At 38.5% G+C, this 24,947-nt stretch overlaps 1 protein-coding gene across 1 annotated transcript; it reads right to left on the reverse strand.

Moving 5' to 3' along the window:
- Positions 1-331: 331 nt before the first annotated feature.
- Positions 332-24,935, reverse strand: BPNT2 (3'(2'), 5'-bisphosphate nucleotidase 2). Its single transcript, XM_004465266.4, has 5 exons — positions 24,411-24,935; positions 17,554-17,716; positions 16,217-16,312; positions 8,512-8,673; positions 332-6,196 (listed from the first exon to the last, which is right to left on the reverse strand). Exons 1-5 carry the CDS (start codon positions 24,786-24,788, stop codon positions 5,925-5,927), a joined length of 1,071 nt encoding a protein of 356 aa, XP_004465323.2. The 5' UTR covers positions 24,789-24,935; the 3' UTR covers positions 332-5,924.
- Between the last annotated feature and the right edge of the window lie 12 nt (positions 24,936-24,947).

Below are 24,947 nucleotides of genomic sequence, written 5' to 3' on the forward strand. Positions count from 1 at the left end.
TCTTCAGAAGCCAAACTATAAGCTAGAACATCTTAAAGGGGCGAGATGGCGTATCTTCTTTTTATCATTCACAAAACTTAAAAAGTATTTCTCATCATAGTTGCTCTATTACCTCCTTTCTAAATTGTGTACTTACCTTTTCTTCTTTGCTCTTTTCCTATCCTCCATTTAAAAAAAACTATAATAAATGGATTTGAGTCATAGATTTATTAGAGCGATGTTTGTCATTTACATCCATTCTCAAAAAGATGACTGTTGAGTAGACGGTTAAGAGGAAGAGCAGAATCCCATACAACTTAAAAGTTTAAAAACAGATGCAGCACACCGTCTCTTTCAGACATGACCAATTTATTCAGAGAATTCACATTTCAGTTTGGCAAAGTATATCCAGGGGCAGAGAGTTTAGGATAATCATTTCACTGGAGGCAATCACATTTGCTAGAGCTAAGAGGTCATAGTGTAGTATCTGAATGAAAGAAGGCAAAACTTCTTTAAATGATTTTAGTGGGGGCAATAGCAGATAATCATAATTGAAATATTTGCAGAAGAAACAAAGGAAACAACCAGCTTACACAAGTAAGACCTGAAACATGCTAGTGTTAGTAGTAGTAACCTTTTAGTCAATTTAATTCAACATACATTAAGCACCTTATTTGTGCAAGACACTGGGCTAGGTGCTGGGGTTGAGGTGGAAATACAGAATCAACAAGACACAATCCCTGTCCTTAAGAAGGTTACATTAGTAACAACATATATCAAAGTGACTGCTATAGGTGAGGTACATACAAACTGCTCTAAAAACAGGAAGGAGGGTTTACTTCCTGGTAGATGTTAAAATTGGGAACCACTTACATTTGGTGCGGGTGAGAGGCAGGTCAGGAGCACTGAGTAAGCAAAACTGATGTCTAACGTCTTGGGACCACGAAATACTCTAGTTCTTCTACAGCTTGAAAATGTGCTTAAGGGGAAGGAATGTTCAAAGGAAAAGTATTTAATCCCTCTCATCATTAAGGTAGACCAATATAAGAAACTACTTAACAGGAAATGAGGATAACAAAAACAAAAATCTGAAGAGGCAGGGACGTGGACATGGGTTTTAGTGTGAACTCAACCCCTTGCGTGCACGTGTCTAGTTGCTTAAGTAATACTGCCAAATGGGAAAAACACACACTAGCGGTGCCACTATTAGTCCTGCTGGAACATGGTGCCCGCCTGTTAAAGAGGCTTTTAAAAGCTAGTGTTGGCTACTGTCAAGTAGTGGAAAGAAATGGTACAAAAATTCAAGTCCATATTTACATGTAAATTAAAGCCCGTAAATGTTCTCTCTTTAACTCAACATGACAGAAGGCAAGGAAAATTTGGGGAGATGAGAACATTTTGTAGGTTAAGTGACCTAATGACTTTGGGTATGCTTTATTCCCTACTTTAAAAAATACAGAATGAGCATGTCTTTCCTGAATAAAAATTTACTATGTGTATAACATACACCTCACAGAGAATTTTAATGGAACATATTACTACTCAAACATCAGTTTCCGCTTTTGCAATTTACAAAGTATGTTAATTATAATACTTTAGGGAACCCTTACAAACAAAATATATAATAAGTTGTTTTATTATTCATCATCCTGAACTTCTGACAGTTTGGATTATATTATCTCAAAGGAAAACTACTTATATATCTCATTTCCCACCAAACTAATTCACCATGCAACTTAAAAAAATTAAAAAAATAAATAAAAGCTTTCCTGTAAGCCTTTACTAATGGGAGATAGGAAGGCATACACCTTTCAGGTAATGATGAAATAAAAATAAACAACACACATAAATCAGCACCTCATAAAACCAAAACCTCCTTTTGAAGTATAAAGTTCAAGTCTTCTCGCCCTTAGTAAACTGCTAATCAGAATCAGAACCCCTTCCCGACTTTGTCATACAACACAGTAATTTTAACATTAATGACTGATATGCTACCATCAATAAATAGCTATTTTTTTTTAACCAAAACTATTCTAGAGACTAGGAGAACAGATATAATAGCAAATTGAAAAGATTTGAAAGTAAAATAAAAACATGTGATCTATCCTGGTCCTATATTAATTTAAATTAAAAAGCTAAAGATGAAGAACGATTTCAAATATATATACATCAAGATGCCAGTTTGTTATAAAAAATGTACTTTAGTTGTAAATGTTAGATTATGCAAAAATAATTTTATATCAACTTTTTATTTAATTTTAATGAATTCCTCCAAATCTAATATTAAAAACATTGAAAGAACTTAATTTTTAATGGCAAAAATTTCCTATTTTCCCCATCTATTAAAAAATGTTTTATTTTCCCTATTAACATACAATGCCCTATTGTTAAGGCACAACTTTTTTTTTTAGGATAAATGTGAACCTATGGAGGATTAGGCTTATTTTACACAACAGTCACAAGTTAGACTTTCTGTAGCCATAGCCTGAAAATAGTTAAATATGTCTTCAAATTCAACCAAGATCTCAAAGAGAAAATTCATTGTTCTCATCCAGACCAATGCAACACATAGCCAAGATACGTAGTTGCGGGTTTGTAATCTGTTAAAGACTGTCTCCAAGGGGGTAGGTTGGCCATGTTCTTTTCTGAAAGGCAGGGGTTGCACTCCAGCTTTCTTTGATTCTGCTGGGCTATCAGAGATAGTTGTTGCCTTCAAATCTGAACGAAATCCAATTTTAGAATTAAACATCTGATCAAGGACAGAGTTCCTGATTACCGGGGTCAGGGCAGATGTTTCCTCTGCATCCTCTTGCTGCAATCCTTCCACTGAGCTGCCTCCATTTCCTCTGCCTCCCCTTCTTTTCCACTACCCAGCCCATACCCCCTCAGGCACAATTTGCAAAACAGCCAAAGGATGCACACAGCAAACAGGAAGAAACTGCACAACTGTTACATAAAATGCACAAACCAAAATGTGTTTGTTACTTCATTATATAATCATAAACAACTCGTCTGGATATTATTGATTTAAAATAAACAAAAGAGAAACATTTAAATTGGGGGATGGGGCAACTGGAAAATATAACAAAGACAAATACGACCTGTCTTTAGACCCTTGTAACCTCAATTCTAACAGGGATCCAAGCATGAAGCTTTTTCACTAACAGGCTTATCCACCCAACTCCCTTGTATTTTCCACACTTATATTTTTGAGAGATGGGTTGGAAGATACTCTTTGAAAAGAGAGAAGTACCGGATTAGACCTCACAATTTAAAGCTTTGTGGATTTGATGGTGATTTTCCTTTCCTTTCTAAGAGAAATGGGTATATGGAGAAGTTGGGGGCAGGTGTTGGGAATAGAATATGTTGGCTAAGAAAGAGCAGCAGAAAAGAAGATAAAAGGGAAAAATTAAGAGGCAAGGGAAATAGCTAATAGGGTAGAGAAAAAGGGGGCAGAAGGGAACAGATGACGGATACTGAGGTTACTGACATCTCTGCTGCTACTGAACGTGACGCATGAAACTCAACTGTAAGGGAAATTATCCGCTAAATAAGGCAAAGAGGAAGGAAAGGGAAGACCAAGAGTTGGGGAGGTGGGGGTCACTAAAAGTCAAATGCCTCCTCAGTTATTCTGCACTGTTTTTGAAATAATTTCATTTTTGTAATCCTGGGAGATAATTATGGGTCTCAATAAATAATTCAACTTATTCGTGAAGATGATGTTCTGGTATGTTCTGGCACAATAATGTTTCATAAATAAATATAAATACTGTTCTTTGTGCTCATTCTAATTCTGCAATATATATTGACTTTCAGAAACAAAAAGTTAAAAAAAAAAAGAACGCTCTATAAAAGCACTTGAAATTAGTAAACAGACTATAGCCAACAAATTATTTTAAAAATGTATTCAACTGTCAGCTGCTATCTTAATTTTTACACGAAACACAAACCTTTCACAAAGTGATTATCTACATGCAGATTAAAGAAATTAAAAATAAAACCAAAGCTATCATAGTTGTGTGAACTAGTTCTGTTTCCATTAAATCAGAAAATTCCCCTATAATATTGGGGGAAACCCTTCCAATTAAATTCCATTTCCTACTATGTCAGTCCAATTTCCCTGAAAGTTTGACATTTTACAACTAAAATAACTGATTATGTGACAGGACTCTGGCAACTGCAGCCTTTGTCATCTCTCCTGAGAAAAAAAGGTTTCTTCATCTTCCTGCAAAGTAAAAAGATAAGGCCTCTGATATTCCTTTTAGAATTCCAAGTCCTGTCTGAAAACCAAGTGTTCTAACCAGCCAAAACTTTGAATGAATTTTCACTAAACAAAGGTCTACCGGATAAGGCCCACCAACCTATCAGATTTGTGATCTTTTGCTAGAGATTGGACGGAAACTTGTGTACTGTACCAGACTCAGTTCACTAAGGAGGAATTAAAGGCCTCAGGAGAGTATGACATCCAAAATTCAAGTTCAGACCTATTCCACCAGGCTAGAATATCCATTTTTTATTGATTTTACCTTCAAGATAGATAACTAAACGGAAAGTTGCCTTAATTTTTTTTTTAAAAAGAGAAACCCCATTCCTTATCAATAAGTTGTGGAACACAAGGACATCAAAGTCACATGAAATAGTGGTACTAATTGCTTACATAAAGTATCCAGATACCACACTGAGAGAAACCAGACATCCTGATGAAAACTGGTTCACAAAGCAAAGTTCAGTTACAGTGGCACAAGTGACTATGTCCCAACCTTTCTTCCAAGAAGATTCTCCAGACTGATTAGGAAAAAAATTTATCAAAAAGTTAACTTTAACCATCACTGTTTTAATCTAAAGAGAAACAACAGGGCCTCTCAAAAGTTATTATATTGAGAGTTTGGATAGATTAGATCCATTTATTAATGGTAAAAGCAACCATAATGCATTGTTAATCATGAACTTTACAGTTTTTTTAAAAGAACTAAAAATTAAAATTTTGTGGTTTCGAAAATAGGGACAAGCTACTTCAATTCATGTAGTGACAAATAACTTTCAATTATTAAGAAAATAATTTATCATCGTATATTCCCTAATACCATATCATTTCTAATAAGAAAAGGTGCCAAAATCTTAAGGCTAACACTGAAACCTTAAACCAAACCTTACCAGTTAAAGACTAAACATTGGTCAAGAGGAAGAGAATGATAGAACCATGCATCTCTCACAGGGAAAACAAAACCCGACAGCAAGATGGCAGAAATGTTAAACCCATGGGTACAAATACACTTTTCTTAAAACAAATACAAACCCAAAAACAAGAAATTGCAATTACAATTCAAACCATCATAAGTCTATATTTTCTACTGGCTGGTGAACTGTTATTAAAATCTCAAAGGAAAAAAATCAATTTAAGATTTTTCAATTTTAATCCACGAGAAATATTCAGTAACATAGAGCATTTGTTGCATATTAATGGATGTGTGGCTTCTTGTGCTTTCCATCCAAACAAGGGGTAGAAATCCCCAATTACTTTATTTTCAATGAGATTTAACTGTAAAGTTACATTACATATCTACACAGAATCTTTTCTTCAGACCAATTCTATCTGAAAGTATTAACAAATCATGAAGACTCATGATGTTGTATGAAAATGGAAACTCACAATGTAGACTTGGCTATAGATTTTAATTCACAAATATAAATATGCTCCTTGTGTGTATGACAACTGTACGAAAATAGTCTCAAAAATAAAGACAATACTGGAGACATGAAGCAACTCATTTTCCCTGATCTCGCATCCTATTACAGGGAAAAAAAGTTTCTGATGCTTCATAAATACTCAGAACAGTTCAGGATGGTCTTAACAATGCATCGTCTCTACCAACCCTTTAAAGCCTCCAGCGTTTCAGGTGGACCATTTACAGCTCTAGAAGTGTGTGTCCTGTAACCAGGAATGCTTATTTATGTCCTGTCTTCTCTAGATCCGGAAGTTTTCTGACCAGAGCCTGGTGGTTCATTCTGATGCTAGCAAGGAGTCCTCCTTCAACACCGTCGGAACCGGTGTAGCTGATTTCTTCCCCACTCAGGGTGGTCATATGCCCTCCAAGGGCTTTTAAGATGGCGTTGCCAGCACAAATATCCCACTTCTTGATGTATGTCACATGGATATAGAGATCAGCTTTTTCTTGACTTTTATCAGGCACATCCAAGAGGGCTAAAACTTTATAACCTAAAAGAGTAAATGCAAAACTTAGGAAGCTGGATGAAAGACTTTAAGAAAGTAGCTTATATTTCTGAGTAAGTATACTGTTAAAAGGAACCACGTAGGGTGTGGGAGAGCTCTCTGCACTATCTTTGCAACTGCTCTCCAAAATTATTTCAATCTAAAAATTGTGTAAAAAAAAATTTTTTTATAAAAATAGTATCAATATTAATTTCAAATAAGCAAAAATATACAAGATATAATTATTATGCTAGTCTGAGATATAACCAAATATATACCTATACAAGTGTACTTCATTTTATTGTAGTTCACTTTACTACACTTTGTAGATACTGCATTTTTTACTAATTAAAGGTTTATGGCAACCCTGTATAGACCAAGTCTATTGGCACCATTTTTCCAACAGCATGTGCTCACATTGTGTCTCTGTGTCACATTTTGGTAATTCCTACAATATTTCAAACACTTTCATTATGATTATAACTGTTAGCACGATCTGTGATCTTTGCTGTCATTACTGTAATTGTTTTGGGCATCACGAACAATGCCCACAATAAGACAGCAAACTTAATCGATAAATGTTGGGTGCTTTCTGACTGCTCCACCAACCAGCTATTCCCCCGTCTCTCTTCCTCTCCTCAGGTTTCCCTATTCCCTGAGACACACCAATATTGAAATTAGGCCAAATGATTAACTATACAATGGCCTCTAAGTGTTCAAATGAAAGAAAGAACCAATCGATGCAGTAAACTTCACTGTTGTCTTATTTAAGAAATTTCCATAGCCACCCCCACCTTCAGTAACCACCACCCTTATCAGTCAGCAGCCATCAATATCAAGCAAAAAGACGGCTCACTGAAGGCTCGGATGATGGTTAGCATCTTTTAGAAATAAAGTATTTTTTAATTAAGGTATATATGTGGGTTTTGTTAGACATAATGCTATTACACACTTAAAGAGACTACAGTATAAACGTAACTATTATTGCACTAAAAAAATTAATGGGATTCGCTTTATTGCAATATTCACTTTAATGTAGTGGTCTGGAACTGAATCCACAATATCTTTGATGTATGCTTGTAAATTTTTAGAAACTACTTTCTGGTTTTATATGGAACAACAAATTCAGAATGTGTCACTTTCTATGGAATGACGTAGCATTATACACTGAAGCTCAACACCAACGATTTTTCCCTTGAAGATCTAGGCAGGCCTGATTTGAAAAAAGAAAATACTACGTAGCAGTACCATCTTAATTCCTTTTTGCAAAGAGGCAAGATTTAAACAATAAAATAATGAAACAAATATAGAAGAAACTGGGTCCAGAATCTAGTTTGTCCCATTTCTACTGGGTAGTCTTACCAACTTGACAGAGAACCTCTAAGAAAATAGTGAAATCACATTAAGGTAGGCAGACACACATAACTAGCTCGTGAGCTAGTTGTATGTATCTGCCTATCATACAAGTTACAAGTTAAGAAGCTTCGAGGTCCCTTTATTGCTGTTAAGAAGATTTACAGTCCCTTTACTACTGTGTGGAAAAGATCTTCATATGCCAATGTTTTTTTGACCATAATTTGCTATTTCTCTGAAATAAAACATTTCAATTGTGCTGAAGAGCACTCACCATAGTAAGGGGTGGCAAATGATAGCCCATGACAAAATCCAGGCCATAGCCTGTTTTTGTACAGCCCTTAAGGTAAGAAGGGTTTAAATATTTTTAAAAGTAAAGAATATACAAGACACAGTATGTGGTCTACAAAGCTTAAAATATTTACTATCTTGGCCCTTTCTGGAAAAACTATGTTGAACCTCTGGTCTATAGCAAAGATAAAATAGTGAAGAATATGTTTCAAGCTAAGTGGGCATTTAGACACCACTGCTAACTGCAGATAAGTAGCTGCTCTGGGGTAAGCTGAGGAGTTCAGGGGTATCCAAATCGACCCAGGCATGAGCCAGTCGAATACCTCGGATGATTCTTGGCATCCTTCTGCCACATGAGGTATCCTAATGTGCTTGCTTCTTCCTCCCCAACCTGAGGGCCTCACAGTTAAAGTTACAGAACAGACTGTAAATAAAGCAATCACTGCTAGCTCACCACAGACAGGAAAATGCTTTTGTAGTATTCGAGGGACAGACTATCAAATGCTTGAGACTTTTTCTTATAAGGCTGGTGTATCTGAAAACCGCCCTCGAGACTGCTCAGTGAGGGACCAGGCATGCCTTTAATGTACTCTCCCATTCTCACTCTCCTCCCAAGTGACCTGAGCTGTGGCCACACTAGTAACCCTCGAGGGACGCATAAGGTAGTGGGGACATACCAGCACCGCCAGCCGGTAGAATTGTAGTCTGGTTTCCAAAGGTCTGAAGAGCAACCTGCTTGACCATCCCTGAATGGGAGCGCGACACGACGATCTTCGGGGTTTTCTCGTTGTAAAAAGTGCGGGCTTTCACATTTGAACCACCATCTACCATTGCCCATGCTGTAAAGCAAATATCATATCCATTACAACTTTGGGAGGCACTGGAGCTTTTAAAACTAAAAGTGATACTCTTCAGGACCCAAAATACCAAAGAAGACTGAAATAATATCCTTTTCCACAGAGTTATATGCATTGATTTCTTTTTCCAAAGCAGAAAGCTTGACTGTATTTTCTGAGTACAAAAGTAGTGCTTTTATTTTTTTAAATAACTAGATATGTACTAAAACAAAGCTCAAAAAAATTACTTCTCTCCAACCAAAGATAATGACTTTTAATTACCTGGCTTAAGAACTTCCAGGTCCCAGAGTTCCCTGCAGGTGTCAGCCGAGACTTTGCTGGGAATGCACTGTAACTGAACTTCTTTCTCCCTACACCTAATTTTACTTCCTTCTCTTCTTTCATAAATTTGATTCCAAGAGCACTCCTTAATAAACACAGGGCATACTAATCTCTGTCTCAATGTATGATTCCTAGGGAAGTCAACTTGTGACATACATACAACTAATTTTCTTAGATAATTCAAATTTTAAAATTGAGTTTTCTCCTATATAACCTCAACTTCTAATATGTTCGTGGTTTCGATTATCTGCATATTGGCTTGGTCTCCTAAGTGGCTTTATAAACATAAATACAGCTAAAGAGCTGGGTTCATGTTTGTTTTATAAAATAAAAAAATTTTTAAAAAGCCTATGCAGGACTATAAAGTCCATCTAGTCAAAATAGAAAAGAAATTATTAAAAAGGGGAGGAGACCCCGGAAATGGCTGGGGATGCTTTCCTTGGTTTGGAAGTTTGCTCACTGACAATCAAACTACACAAGAAAACAGACTTACTCAGAATTATCCCAATTAGACTGTTGTTCTAGCACTCACTCACTATGGAAATAAAGTATACTTCATCACGGCTAGCAATAAAAGCAATTGTATCCCAGCTTATTCTTGGCTGTAGGAGGAACATCAAAAAAAATTAGTAGGGTTTGGCTTGCTGAATTCCCTAAGGAAGATGGCAGACCCCCAGACCTTTCTAATACTTCCTTCTAAAATCCACACAGGATAACAAGGAGAGCAAATCAAAACACTTATAAGGTATACCTATAGATTAAGTAGGAGACAAAGGAGGGCTATAAAGCCCAATGATACCAAAGGAGGGGAGTAAACACCGACAATCAGTGGGGAATATGGAGGAGCTTCACAGAAGCTCCTGGCGGTTAGACAACTCCCCAGGGTTGGCAGAACTCAGGTGGTATCAGCCAGGATTTCTCCCCAGAAAGAAAAGGTACAACCTTTCTGAAAGCCTGAAAACCTGGCAAAAGAGTGTCGAGAAACTTAGAGAATAGGTGAGACCGAAAGTGTAGCCTTGTGAACACAAGGAGTGGGGCGAGATGAGAGAGACAACTTGGAAGGCAGCTCTAGAGCTAATGAGAAGGAAGGGGTTGAAGATATGGGCCCTACTGATAGAAGATTGGATAAAAGAAAATTGAAAAAAACCAAAAGGTACCCAGTTTAACACCTTTCATAAGATAATCAAGATAAAAGAGTAAACCAAAGATTCTGTAACTAGCCAAGTGGTCTTATAAACATCAAGGCTATAGAAAAAGCTTTTAATACATAAGAACTCAGGGATTATCACACCTGTGAGCTAGCTCTTCCAAAGTAACCAATTAGGGGCAAGGTTTATTCAACCAAGAGATGATCAGGGAACCTTCAGCAAAAGGATTGTTAGTTAGCACTGATAAATTTACCCTTTGATTTAGGGAGAAAGCAAAGATGGAATAAGGGTAAAAGAATAGTGTATGAACACTGTTATCGCATAGACGATTAGGGTCAAATGGTCCCACTTAAAGCTTGTAAGCTTTTGGGTTGTATATATGTTAGAAGAATAAAAAATGAATAAACAAACAACAGAGGCCTATACAACATAGGGAACCCTAACATGGACTACGTGGGCTATAGCTAATAGTAAAATTATAATAATACACTTTCATTACTCATAACAAAGGCACAACACTAATGCAAAGTGGCCATAATAGGGGGAGTACGTGGGGACTGTATTTTCTTCATGATATTTCTGTAAACTTACAACTTCTCTAATAAGAAATTATATTAAAGAAAAAAGCCCACAGTATTACTAAGAACTGAATTTACAGTGCTCTCTCTCTAGGGGTCAGTATTGGTTAAGGAAGTAAGAATCAGTGTATCTAAGAGATACTAACCAAAACAATATTAGGTAAGAATTACTTACTTTATGTTACATAAGCTCAGGGCATTCAATCATAACACTTATATGGCAAAATTATTTCAAGTGCCTTAACATGTAGAGTAAGTACTTAAATGTAAATTATTGTAGATGAGGTAAAAATCGTAGCTACAGACTAGGTTTCTGCCTGTAAGACAGGCTGAAAATGTCCAGAAGAAAGTACAAGTGGTTGGTACTCTGCCACACACTGGAGTCTCAACATTAACAGTCCTGGTGCCAAAAAACAAAAACAAAAAACATTAACAGGACCTGTCATGACCAACACTCTCTGGCACACAGGTTTTTCTCCATGGAGTCATTTTAAGCCGTACCAGAAGGTCTTTATTTAACATAATACTATCTAATAATGTGAACTTCATACTCAGACTCCAAGGTTAACACTAAGCACAAGAACTGAACCTAAAAGACCAGCATGGGAATGCAGAGCCCTCCCTACCTGTGGGGCCCCAAGGAAGTCAGGATTTCCTTCTTTGTAACAGTGATGGTGGTAAGGGTGACTATCATGGTAGCTCACTGGGGAGGACTCGTTATGTGCTGAGCACTGGTACAGGTATCTCATTATTCACATGACACAGGCAGTAGCCACACTTCCAAAATGAAAAAAAATAAGTGCTTACAACAGCATCAGGCACATAGAAACTGCAATGTAAACATTAGATGTGATTACCTACATAAGCAGTCATTTCACTGTCATAGTCTAAAGGGTCCTATATTTCTTCTGAACTGTTTCTATCATCATGACATCAACCCTCTGGATGGCATTTGACTCTCAACATGCTTCCTTACTCGCTTACTGGAAAAAGGTTTGGCAGCAAAGCTCTCTAAGACTCCTCTCTCCATATTTCAGTTTTCTTTCTTCCCTCATCTCCCCATCTTTTAATGGTAGCTGCGTCGTAAGTTCTATGCTCATATCAAGTACATTTCTCTGACAAGTTAAAGGAGGGTTGGAAGAGATCCTGACGTTTCTTGATGAGCTGTTACCAGGGTGCCCTTGAAAACAAATTTTTAGCTCAATCTGTACTACTTTTTCGTTCCATTCACATTGAGCTCCATCTCTTCCGACCTCTTGGTATATTCTTTTTTCAAAGTCATAGAGATCCAAAGATATCTACGTGTATCTTTCATTTGTCCATAGACTGCCTCTACAAAGAAAATGTCCACAGCATTTGATGAGGGCCAGAAGGGGAATTCCTACCAGGCTCCACCAGTGATGATAATACATACCTTATTTAAATCCATATATTTCACATCTGTGGATAATTTAATCATAGCATTTATGATTTTAATAGAATAAAGCTTTTGTGTTACTTTTCCTGAAAATTTTACAGACTAAAAACCAAAGTTAAAAAAAAATGATTTCTTGAACCTATTTCTGTCTCAAAATTATCGTGTTCAGATTTTAAAGATTTAGATGATATAGCGTATACTAAAATATTACGCACACGTTTCTACATCTTGCTTTTTTCCATTTATGTATGTAAAGCATTTTTCACATTGCTACAGACTTCAAATGCTCTAACTTAATTTTAACACTCCCACTGAGTAAATATACTAGACTTACTTGCTCACACATGTATATATCACTTCACTAAGATACTATTCTCTTGTTTCTTAGAATTTCAAACTCAAGGAATTGATTTGAGTTTGATAAGGAGTTTGATCGACTTTGCTGAAACTGCAGCTAACAGCCACAATATCTGGTCCCCATGAGTGCTGAGTGAAGTTAAATTCTGATAAACATACAATACTTGACAACTGTACTTTGCCCACATCAATATAAAATCGGGATTGGAAAATAACAGTACAAAACTAGGGCACAGGCTGAACAAACCTTCACTCTAGGAATGGAAGGTTAAACTACACCTAATTATGGGGACTTAATTTTCAGTTAGCCTTGTTATGGAAGAACAGGGACTTTATTACTAATTACAAAAATTTCTAGAACACAAGCTGCTCCTATGTCAGAAACTTTTGGCTTCTTTATTTTAAGGAGAATAAACCTATGAGCGTAATATATATTCTAAGGAAATTCTTTCCACACACTCTCACTTCACCAGCCCCCCCCCATATGAATGGATGAAGAAACCAAGAACCACAGAATGTCCAATATCAACTTCCTCTTCTTCTCCTTTTCAGAGGTTCTTTACAGACTTTGAATTCCCTTTGGAGTAGCAGGCTCCTTTGCCGCTAAGGGTGCCCATGTGACAACTGTCCATAAGATGAAGCCAAGTTTGAATAGCTAGGGCTTCATTATGGCTTCCCTAACAAAAAGAACATCTGGGACAGACCTACTCATCATTCTTCTTTCCCCTTTCTTGCCTAGAACAAGGTCATGGCAACCGACTGCAGCCATCTGCAAGCATGCAAACAAAAAGTACCTTCTAAGGATAACAAAGCCAAAGGAGAGGAGTCAGGTTCTCAAAAGCATCATAACCCCACTAAACCAGCCCTGCCTTGGTCTTGCTAGGCAAGAAAAATAACCATCCCCTTGCCTGTTTATGCACTGTGACCAGGCTTACACTATATGCAATTGCTAAATACAATCCTAACTCATGAAGAAAGGCAATGGCGGACAGCATCAAAAGAATGAGAGTGGGCTTCAGACCTAAACTCTGTACTTCACCTTCAAAAGCGTACTTTCTCTTTTCTTTATTTAAAAACAAAAACAAAAAGAAATTATAATTGCTGTTTTATATTCTTTCCAAGGCTATTTTGAGGCTAAAATGAAAGAATTTCTGTAAATATCCTTATAAACTGTGAAAATACTAAACAATTATGAGATATTAATAAGGAGTAGTTAGTTCTCACAGTAACAGTGGAATTCTAGCATTTTCAAGATAGAAGCTGCTTGGCCTGTTTTCTCATCTATAAAAAAAGACAAACAATGTCTTTGTCCCAGAGTTACTGAAAGTTTCAAATAAGATAACATCAAGTATACTGCAAATTGTTAAACACTATACAAATGTGAGAATTATGTGGAGTTATTAAAAAAGCAGTGTGATACACTGATTCTGCATAGAATTCCTGCAGTTGATTCTGGTCCTAATACTGGATAACCTTGAGTTGTTTATCAAATTTCTGAGTCTCATTTTCTCATCTGTAAATGGGAGTACTAAGAGTAATTGTGGGAAGGGGACGTGGCTCAATTGATAGAATGTCCATCTACCATATGGAGGATTCGATCCCCAGGGCCTCCTGATCCATGGGGTAAGCTGGCCCATGCGCAGTGCTGCCACGCCACACAGGGGCCCACGCACAAGGAGTGCATCCTGCAAGGAGAGCCGCCCCGCATGAAAAAAGCACAGCCCGCCCAGGAGTGGCACCACACATGCGGAGAGCTGATGCAGCAAGATGATGCAACAAAAAAGGGACGCAGTTTCCCAGTGCCGTGGGATAATGCAAGCGGACACAAAGAACACACAGCTAATAGACACAGAGAATGGACAAAGGTGGGGAAGGGGAGAGGGAAAAAATAAATCTTTAAAAAATATATATATATATAGTAATTGTGTCCCTCCTTCACAGGCCTATACTAAATACAACTGTACTGCTAGGCGGTACTCTGATAACCACTTTCCCTTTTCTCCTGTAATGACAGAATCCCTATAATTTAGTTTGGCTGGCCAATGAAAATAAAGGGTTCTAGCTATGCTTTTATTAATAGAATGCGAGTTAAAGTGCTATGTGTTAACTTCCAGGTAAAACCTGTTGTCAGAGGAGCCTTCCACGTCTCCCTTTCTGCTCTCTCCCCTGGGTGGAATGTGGATGGAGTGATGAGCCATCTCTGATCATGCACAGGACAGCATGGCAAAGCAAGGACAGACAAACACCTTCATGCTTCCTATACTTGGGCCATCAGAGAAGGGAGAAATAAACTTTGTTCAATCTTCTGTATTGGGGGTTGACTACAGCAACTGAAACAAGCAGCTTAACTTGTATCCTAACTAGTTCAGTCAGGATTAAAGGAAATAATGTGAAAGTAATAAAAAAACTATAAAGCAATTGTGTAATTAACCTGAAGGCACATCATTACAGCAATGACATAAAGCTTTTATAGCTCATCGAATTAACTTAAAAAACTATCTGAACTATCAGAAGGATAGAAAAGGTCAGATGGCACGTAATAGATTTTATTTTGAAAAACAGAGACAACACAAATATAGAAACGTGTGCCAAAGACAGTAATCTATGTTTAGCCTATCTCAGAACAGCTGGATGTAGGATCTGAGGTTATTCTGTAAAACAAACACATAATTTTAGAATATCAAAAATTAGCCTGTTTCTCTCTACTTGATAGCCTCTTGGTGCAGTGTCAACCACACTCCTGAGACAAATTAAGGGAGGGAACGGATATAACTCTATGGGACACCAGGACATCAGGGCTGCCTTCAATGTGAGACAGTGGATACTGTCGTCATCAAGAACTCTGTCATATTACAGAAGAGTAGAGCCAAAAGGGTCATCACCGTTGCTCCGTGTTTACGATCAGAGTTACTAAGGAGAAGTGTGACAGCACCCTTTAGACTGTCCCTGCCATCACTGCCACCCAGAAGAGCATGGTTAGACCCTCTGGCAAACTGCAGTGTAGTGGCTACTAAAATGTCACCCCTGGGTCCATTAGGTCTGCCAAAGCTATTGGCAAGGTCACTCCCAAGCTGAACGGGAAAGCTGTTAGCATGGTTTTCCATAACACAATCATAGGGATCTGACCAGCCATCTGCCAGAAGCTAAAAGAAGGTGGGGGAGCAAGGGTCTGAAGAAGTTGTGAAGGGCATCATAGGCCACCCAGAGATTAGCCAGGCCCCTAAGACTTTTGTGGTGACACCCACTCATCCATTTGTAATACTGAGGCTGGCAGGGCCCTCAACCACCACAATGTCAAGCTCATTTCCTGACAGGACAAATGATGTGGCTAGAGCAACTGCACAGTGAACTTCAGGGTCCACAAAGAATCCATGATGTTAACAGCCCTGGACCTCAACCAGCGACAGAATGAGAAAAAGGACCTCAGCTGCTGTGGAGTTTGCATCCAATCTATCTCCCAACACACTGAGATTCTTTCATCTTCAACACAGTTTCCAATACCAAAACAAAGGTCAGAAAGCCCTGCTTTGTCATATATCATGATTACCAACAAGAAAATCCTCAATGACCAGTGAGGGGGGAAGAGAGGCAAGGGAATGACATTACTAACTACTGAGTTAGCTAAGTTTCTAACATGATGGTAAATACTAATAGGCAAATGATTTGATAGCATTAACTTTGGAAAACTCTAGCATTTTTCATACCTGTATACTCAGAAAATGGCTTATGGATTACTCCTAGCACAGGTTTGCCATTTACAGCCACACACACCATAGTAGTGACATACTGGCGAAGGTCCTCTGAGAACAGAAAAAACACAATTGTCAAAGTTAACTATAAATTGAAGATACGTTATATTTTGTCTCATTAAAAATTTATTTCTATGAACTCTCTTTTCTAAAGGACAATCCCTCAAGAAGAGTCCACTGATAAGGTCCAGTTTGAGGAAGAGGGGAAAGATTCTGGCTCTGTAGGCCACTCTGGGTTTTTCTCCCAGCCCACCTCTATGAGCTGCTTGTATGTGGACAAATTACTTACATTCTGTTTCATCAACTGTAAGATACAGAAACTAACAGTAACCATTTTTAGGTATCTAGTGAAATAATTTTTTAATTTTAGGATTAAATCTGAAAATCAAGTTAAGTACTTTGAACAGTCACCACACAAAGCATGTGCTCACTAAATGTTTCCTATTATTACTATTATGTGACCAGGTAAAATCTCAGTGTAGAAAAACCTTATTGTAAGCAAAACCCTTAAGATTCCATATTTTTATTATCTAATCTTGCAAAATATTGTTTTTTCATTTCAGTTATGATTACTACATAAATCTACATCTATTGTCTTCCCCAGTTCTCTAACCAGAAAGCAACTGAGTATGTTTAAGACATCAGGTAACGAGCTTCAGCACTAGGATACAAAGTTGAAAAAGCAGGAAGACAATACAGAAGCAACTAACTTTAACATATAGACTAATAAACAGAGGAAAAGCAGGAGTTAAGAATCTCTGCGTAAGGAGCCACAGAAATGATTTCTGATCTAGGACTACATTTAAAAAAAAAAAAAAAAAAGGAAATGGGGAGAGATGATAATTCTCTGTTGTAATATTTGCTTTCTGGGTGTGTAGGAATTTACTGTTTTGAATTCCAAGGCCATATGCAATTGCGCTAAGACCCAGATCCCAATACCCCAAGAAAATACTGTATTCTAGCCAAATATATTTCCTCAAAAAATAGGTGTCCATGGAAATGACAAGACAGACATGATTTGAGTTGCTACCTGAGTAATCTCTGTACCCAAAACTGCAATTCACAGACCCCAAATAAACACTTCTGTTGCCTTGCAAAGAAAATAGTGTGTCCAATGGAAAACTATCCAATGGCTCTGTCTTAAAATCTAACTGGAAAAGCTGTCTTGGATTTACAAAATATTCTACCATGATGTATGTATCACCTGTCTTTTTTTTTTTTAAGGAGGAAAGGTTCTGGTTCTCCAGCATATAATGGCAATCTAAAGTGTGAGATTGAATTTTTAAAACTACCTGTATATTCCTGTGTAGCATCAAGTGGATCAATCCAGACAGTAACACTTTCTGCTGGTACCTCTTTAGGGGTAGTTATTTCCTTCAGGATATCCTCCGGAATATTATGATCCCATAAGATAACTTCCTGATCAGCTGCATCCACATGTTCCTCAGTATTTATCTGCATCAAAAGTAGATGACAGTTAAATTTCTTTTTTAATTTTAAAAACTACTACTTGATAGAAGAAAATAAAACATAGCAGATAAAAATCAATGGCTTTTAAAAGTTAAATCCTTTGTTTATTTTGAGGTATTTTATTACAAAATGAAAAACACTGTAGAAGAAATTACGACAGCTTGCCTTCAAGTACTGTCTTAACCTAATATTCACATGTTGGCTAAGTAAGAAATCTAAAATATAGAGAAACAGCATGAAAGAAAGAAGCTACTTAAAACATAACGATGATTTATGAGAAATAACAGATTTAACGTGTGAAAATAGATTGACAATACACTGGAACACTGAACACAAGCTACTGTAAGAGTTGAAGGGAGAAAAGTAACAAAAGACTTAAAAATCAAGATGACTTACAAACAAAATTATGAAATGCTAAGAGACACAAAATCCTAGAAAAGTCAACAAAAACAACTTTATCAACAGAGAAGGAAAAGGAAACCTGAAAACGCTGGAACAGGTTAGAAGGTGGTATGTTATAAACTTAAAGCTGAAATGAGTGATCAAAAGGGATACAAAAAAGAATCGTTTTCTTTTCCTTATACACCAAAGACACACGTAACAGGATAAAGAGATAAAGTCAAATTGTCAACTTTTAATTTATTAGGAAAGAAAATTAAAATATAATCTGATTTACCATACAGAAATGAAAGGTGTAGGGCAAGCAGAGTATATATGATACTTAATAAAATATCCATTTTATTCACAAAAGAATACACTAGTTACTCCTTTAAAACTTTCTCAACCTCAGCCTCATTGACATTTTAGGCTGGATAATTCCTTGTTGTGGCAGCCATCCTGTGCATTTTGGCTGTTTAGCAGCCAGCAGATACCAGTAGCACTTCCCTCACAGGTGTGACAACCAAAAATGTTTGCAAACACTGCCAAATGTCCTCTGCGGGGAGGGGCAAAATCATCTCCAATTACGAACCACTGTTTTAAACAGTGAGCTTCATTATGCAGTTAAAATACAGTCTGATTTGTAAAAACAATGTTTTAAAATTGCATGTTGTTTATATGAATATGACAGTGGTTGAAAGGGAAAGTCTAAGGTAATGTATATTATTAGAAGAAAAGCTAAAAAATGCAACATGGGACTGATCAACATAGTGAAACCTCAAATGAAATATGAATATGGGTAAAACTGCATATATAAAACTGTTTTTCTTTGAAACTGAACAAATGTATGTTAATATTACAAGATGTTAGTATCAGGCAAAAATACAACCAAAACAAACTATGGACAGTAGAATATAGTAATATATAATTAATCTTCCAGTAAGGATTTAAAAAAGGAAATATACTAAAGAAACTAGACACAGGAGGTACATACTGCTTGACAACTTGATCTATACTAAATGTAAATACGAATAAACTAGGGATAGTAGCTATGTATGGCGGGAAGCGTAGAGACTGAGAGGTGATGAATTTTTGTGGTTTTTTTTGTATTTTATGATTATTATTGGAATAATGAAAATGCTCTAATGATGATGGAATTGATAAATGCACAACTATATGATTATACCAAATAGCACTGATTGTACACTTTGGATGAACTGCATGCTTTATTAATCTATAACAATAAAATTGATGTGTTTAAAAAAACCTGCACAGTTTGTAAATTAGGATATACCAATGAAGCAAATTGAAGAATTGACTGCACATTGAGAAATAAGTTAAATAACCAAATGTCAATCTTACTAAAATACTGCCTCATCACAACACTTCCTCTATAAGATCATAAGTATACACACACAAATTGTCCTCAAACTGTGGATTTCAGTGCTTTTTGACAAGCCTCCTTTCCGGGTAGTCAGCCACATCAATATTATATGGGAAGCAATGCCCAGACCACATGCTACAGTGCCACAATAATTACAGCACTGACAATACATGAGTAAAAAGTCGGGTGAAATTGCCACAATTATCAGCAATCTCTGGAAGGTAAACTGAACCATCACAAATAGTTTCAGATGAAATTGAAAAAGAATAATATTCCAGTAACTAACATCAAACCACTTAAATCATAAAATATTTATTTAGGATAGTGCACAGTAAACATTCAATTTGATCATTTACTCCTTTATTAATTCAGCAAATGTTTAATGATTGATGATTATATCAGTCCCAGGGCCTGGAAATAGAACAGTAAATGACCCGAGTGGGACAAAAATCTCTGCCCCCATGGAACAGAATCATAATTAAAGAGTATGTGTTGTACCATCAGATTGCATCAATTCAAATTCCAGCTCCTTAATACATTGGACACTGGATATTGGACTTGGGCTAGTCAATCTTTCTAAGTTGTGGTTTCCTCATCAAAAAAGGGGGTGATAAATATACCTCTCATATAGAACTCATAAGACAGACAAATGAAATGAAAAGAATTGAAAAAAAAACAACAAAAGTTGGCTGCAATTATTCTTGCTAAATTATTGTTTTCAGTCTTCATGTTCCTCGATCTTTCATTACCTGTGACAGTGTTTGACCAATGTCCGCCCTTCCTGTCAGCTCCTGATTCTGTCCATGTGCTCCTGATTCGGCTTCTCACTCTCTGGCCATTTTATCTAAGTTTTCTTACAGACTCAGTCTCACTCCAGTTATTAAATATTGCAGATCTTCAAGGTTTGGTCCTAGGCGCCGTTCTTCCCCTTTCATGCCATACTTTCTTCCAAAGCAATTCTGTCCCCAACCAATTTCATTTATCATCAGACTGATGGCTCACAAATTTTATTTCCAATTCAGACATCTCTTCAGAGCTTTAGACCCATGTTTTTGATTGCTTCCTTAGTATCTCTTCCAACCTATCAAAACCACCTCTTAAAAAAGAAAACGACAACCTCTAACTTAAGTCTAAGATGGCACTGGTGACCTACACTTCCACCCTGTCATCCCCTGCTCCTCACCACCAACAAAACACCAACTGGGAAAACCAGAAATAGAGGAGTCATTTTTGATATCCACCTCTTCACATCTCCTAACAATTCTTTCATACCCTTCTGCATCTCATACCCTAATGCACTGAATTAACAATTGCACTAAAAAGCATAATTTGGTGCTTAACACTTACTGAGAACTAAATAAATGTTAGCTAGTAAAACCAGCTGAGATTAACTCTCCCTTTGCCTGAGTTCTGGTCGCCGTCTCTCACATGACCTACTGTAAGTATTCTAACTGGTCTCTCCCACCTCCAAAGGAACAAGCCCAAAGTTTGGCATACCGCAGGCCTCAAGAAAAGCCAGACAAATCTGGCCTCCTTTAGTACTCGAGATTAAATTAAAGATCACGTCCAAACTTCTTTGTGCTTGGCATACAAAGGTGCTTTTTGATCTAGTCTCTGCCTACCTTTCTCACTGTATCCACAGGAATTCTCCCATGTGCTCCTCTAGTCAAACTCATCTGGTTACTTGAATTTACCAAACCACTCTGCTTGGGCCTGTTCCTTTGAACGTGTTTTTTTTTCCCGTCTGCAATGCTTATGACTGCACTAACTACTGATGATAAGAAGAAACTGTGGCTCAGAGAAGTGAAATGATTTGCCAGGATCACAAACGCTAGGACTGGACAAGGTGTCAAAGCAAGCATTCTTTGCTCTATATTAGCACTCCTCAAACTTTTCCAGTGAGTATTTCTCTTGAGAGAGAAGTATTTAACTCCCATCCTGGAGGGCAAAGAGGGCTTAGACCCAAGGTGCTGCTACCATCTCCCAGTGCCATGCTGTATCTTCAAGCAAGTCATTTTCCAAAACTTCCCAACAAGTCAATTTGAGCACAGGAGCACTTCCTATATACATTAAAACCATAAATCTGAGTTTGTGTGTTCTGCTGGCTGCAAACCCATTCAACAAAATTATCTTCAGCCTTCACTTTCATCATTATCATCAAGGACATGAGAATGTGTCACACAAATGCCTGCAGTTTCACAGGATGATAAGGAGCTTTGCCAGCACATGTTCAGGAAGAGGAGAACAGCTGCCCAGGGGGCCTTTCACAAGATTCCTAACATGAGAAAGATTGAAGACAAAAGAAATTCAGGGATTTGAGGTCAAGCTGCATTTTTGTAGGGCAGCATTCACTTTTTTGGTGCAGGATTTTTCAACCCGGACACTACTGACAAATTGGGCCAGATAATTCTTTTTAAGGGGGATCGCCCTGTGCACTTGTAAGATTTACCTTATACCTGCAAGATGCCAATATTTTCCCACCCCTAAGTTGTGAAAATCCAAAATGTTTCCAGACATTGCCAAATGTCCCTTGAGGGGGCTAAGGGGATGACACTCAAGGTGAGAGGTGAGAGTGTAAGAGTGACATAGTATATCCTTATACTGAGAAGTGAACATTAGACAGGAGAACCCAGGCCTCAGAATCCAGACAGGAAAATAGCAGGAAAAAAGAAAACAGCCTTTTCCCTTTGCACAGAGACCCAGGATAAAGGAAAGAAATGTGTGTGGCTTTTCAAGGCTCATCTCCACTAGGAAGTAAAGTCAGCTCCTTATCAAAAAATTGGGGGTGAGACTTTAAAAACAACCAGGTATCTAAGCCTGAGCTTCTGGTGTTGAGGGAGGCGTGGGAAGGGAAGAAGGAATCCCCGGCTGGGTGTCTTCTTAGATGGCTACAACAGAGGGAAAAAAGGAGATAGTTCCACATGACACTAGCCCTACTTGTACACTGTATAAATGAACACAACCTCCTCTATTCCACCACTCACCATCCAACATGAACACATGAACACTAAAGACGTACATACAAACAGTCAAAGAGTCATGAGAAAAAAAATTAGTTTATGGTAAGGCAGACACTTCAGTCTCTGCAATTACAAAAGCTTAGCTTTTGTGTTTACTAAAGTGCAGCTTGCTGACCTTAACACCTATTTCCTCAGCATATGCTAATAACAAAGAAAAACGAAAGCAGAATCCTGTGGAATTTACCCAAGACAAAAGGTAGGTAGACAGGGGAATAGGTGAAGACTACATACACAACAGATACATTTTTGTCTTTACATTTTTTTTTTAAACCTACTCTGCTTACTATAGTTCACTATTACAGCTTTTAAGCCTCTATAAGTTTATGTTCGTCCCAGCAATTCGTACCATATGTTTTAAAGAGCCTCCTAAAGTTCTAGCTAAAAAGAATTAGTTCAATAAAGCAATGGAGTAGAGTGCTATGAGACTCAGATTTCCCATCTGAAAAATGGGAATAAAATTTACTTCTCAAAGTTGCTATAGAATCAAATGAAACCCTGTGCAGCCAGTTTCTGGGCACCTAGTATACACACTCAAGAAATGGTTTTTATTAGTATTGCTGTAATTAAAATAGATTCACTTTTTTGAAGCCCCAGTTTCTTCCACAAACTTTTAATGTTTTGGAACAGAGAAGAAGCTATTTCACAAGCTCATCTTACACACTAGATGCAAACACAGTATTATTTGTGATGATAAAGCACAGCAGGGTAAAGAAAAGGTGGACGTGTTCTCTGTTTTGTTTGAACATACAATTGAAAAAAAATTCACTAATGTCAATTACATCTGGTATCCAGCAGTTCATGTTATGAAACCAAAGTTGTTCCTTCCGGCTGGGGGAAAAGAAAAAAAAAAAAAAGGACAGAAAGAAGAGACAATCAAACCAAGGTAATAGTATGATAAACTGGAGGGACTTACACAAGATACGATACCATTTTTCCAAGAACAACGGTAAAAAGGTCTAATGCGTTCCAAAGAAGCCTGGCTTTAGATTCCCCTTTAATCTAATCAATACAATTCAATTGGAAACAATTTTCCTATCCAGGAGACAAAATCTATTGTTAGGTGACAAGACATACTGCTATAGTATGTTAAGCTCCCCGCTCCGGAGCTTAATAAATAAAAAGTTTTATTCCATTCACCAGCAACTCTATTGAAATGATTAACTCAAAAAGCACTCATAACAAATCTAAAACGTCTGGATTCCTCTAGGAAACTGTCGATTCCTTCTTTAGAAATCTGTTCAACTAAAAGGCAAATGCTCTTGGATTCTTATCCGTTGGAGTAAATACGGATCTTCAGTCAAGTGCCAAGGTAGGATAGGGGGCTGAAATGAGGTTGCTGGGAAATATACTTCCAAACACTTCCCTGAAGCGTTCCCCAAACCTATACCGTTAAGAAGGTTTTGATATAAGACCACAGCCAAAGTAATTACAAGCATCCTCCTACAAATGCCCCGCATCTTAAACAGTCCTGCGTAAAGACTTCTAAGGTCCTTGGTCTTTAGACAGAAAACGTGTACTCTCAACAGAGAGACCCCATCCAAGAATGAAATCAGGCTCCAGGGCAGTTGAGGCCTTGGGGGTCCTAGCCCAACGCCTTCAGTTTACAAAGGAGCGTGACGTAGGGAGTGAGGATAACTTTCTCATCATTTGGTGACCGCAGCCCACGCCAGAAGCGGGGCTCCAAATCCCGGGTACCAACCGCGCACGCAACCAGGGGTAGGGGACCTGGAGGGCACGGGCCCTGAGTCCGAAGGCCTGCAGCCTGGCCTCACCCAGCTCTTCCACGAATCGCTGGGATGACCTTGAGCACCTTAGCACCTGCGCCTCGGTTTCGGTTTCTTCGTCTGCAAAATGGGCTAGAGCACGCGGGTCCTGGGAGCTCCTGGAGGGCACCCACCTGCACGCTGGGGAAGGCGGTCTTGAGCAAGTAGAACATCTTGCGGTTGGACAGCACGTCGCCGCTGGTCATCTTGTCGTCGGCGCCCTCCCGCGTCTTCCCCTTGGACTTCTCGTGCAGGGCGTTGCTCTCGCGGACGCGCCGCACCTCGTCGCCGCCGCGCACGGCCGCCAGCACGGACACGGCCAGCAGCTCGCGCAGGTCCACCGCGCCCCCGTCGGCCGCGGGCCCCGCCGCGCCGCCCGGCTCGCCGCCCAGGCCGAAGAGGCTGAAGCGGCCGGCCAGGAAGCCCGCGTAGAGGTGGTAGAGCACGCCGAGCCCCAGCAGGCAGAACACGGCCACCCCCAGCGGGGACAGGCGGATGCCCATGGGGGCCATGGCGGGAGGCCTCGCCGCGCTCCCGGGCCCGGCGCCGCCGCTACACCACCGCCCGCTCCCCGGCGCCCGCGCGCCCCATGGCTTCCTCCCGCCCTAGGCCGAGCCGCCGCGTCCCGAAGCCGCCGCGGGCAGCGCTAAGCGAGCTCCTCAGCCGGCCCG

This window comes from Dasypus novemcinctus, chromosome 14 (genome assembly GCF_030445035.2).
Source record: "Dasypus novemcinctus isolate mDasNov1 chromosome 14, mDasNov1.1.hap2, whole genome shotgun sequence".
Lineage (NCBI taxonomy): Eukaryota > Metazoa > Chordata > Mammalia > Cingulata > Dasypodidae > Dasypus > Dasypus novemcinctus.

What these genes read in the sequence shown, in the direction of transcription:
- BPNT2 (XM_004465266.4), bottom strand. Translation starts at nt 24,788, where the DNA reads ATGGCCCCCATGGGCATCCGCCTGTCCCCGCTGGGGGTGGCCGTGTTC. An exon ending in CCGCCTTCCCCAGCGTGCAG is followed by an intron (nt 17,717 to 24,410) that starts GTGGGTGCCCTC and finishes CTTTTGATGCAG; the next exon opens with ATAAATACTGAGGAACATGT. An exon ending in TCTACCGGCTGGCGGTGCTG is followed by an intron (nt 6,197 to 8,511) that starts GTATGTCCCCAC and finishes TTACTCTTTTAG; the next exon opens with GTTATAAAGTTTTAGCCCTC.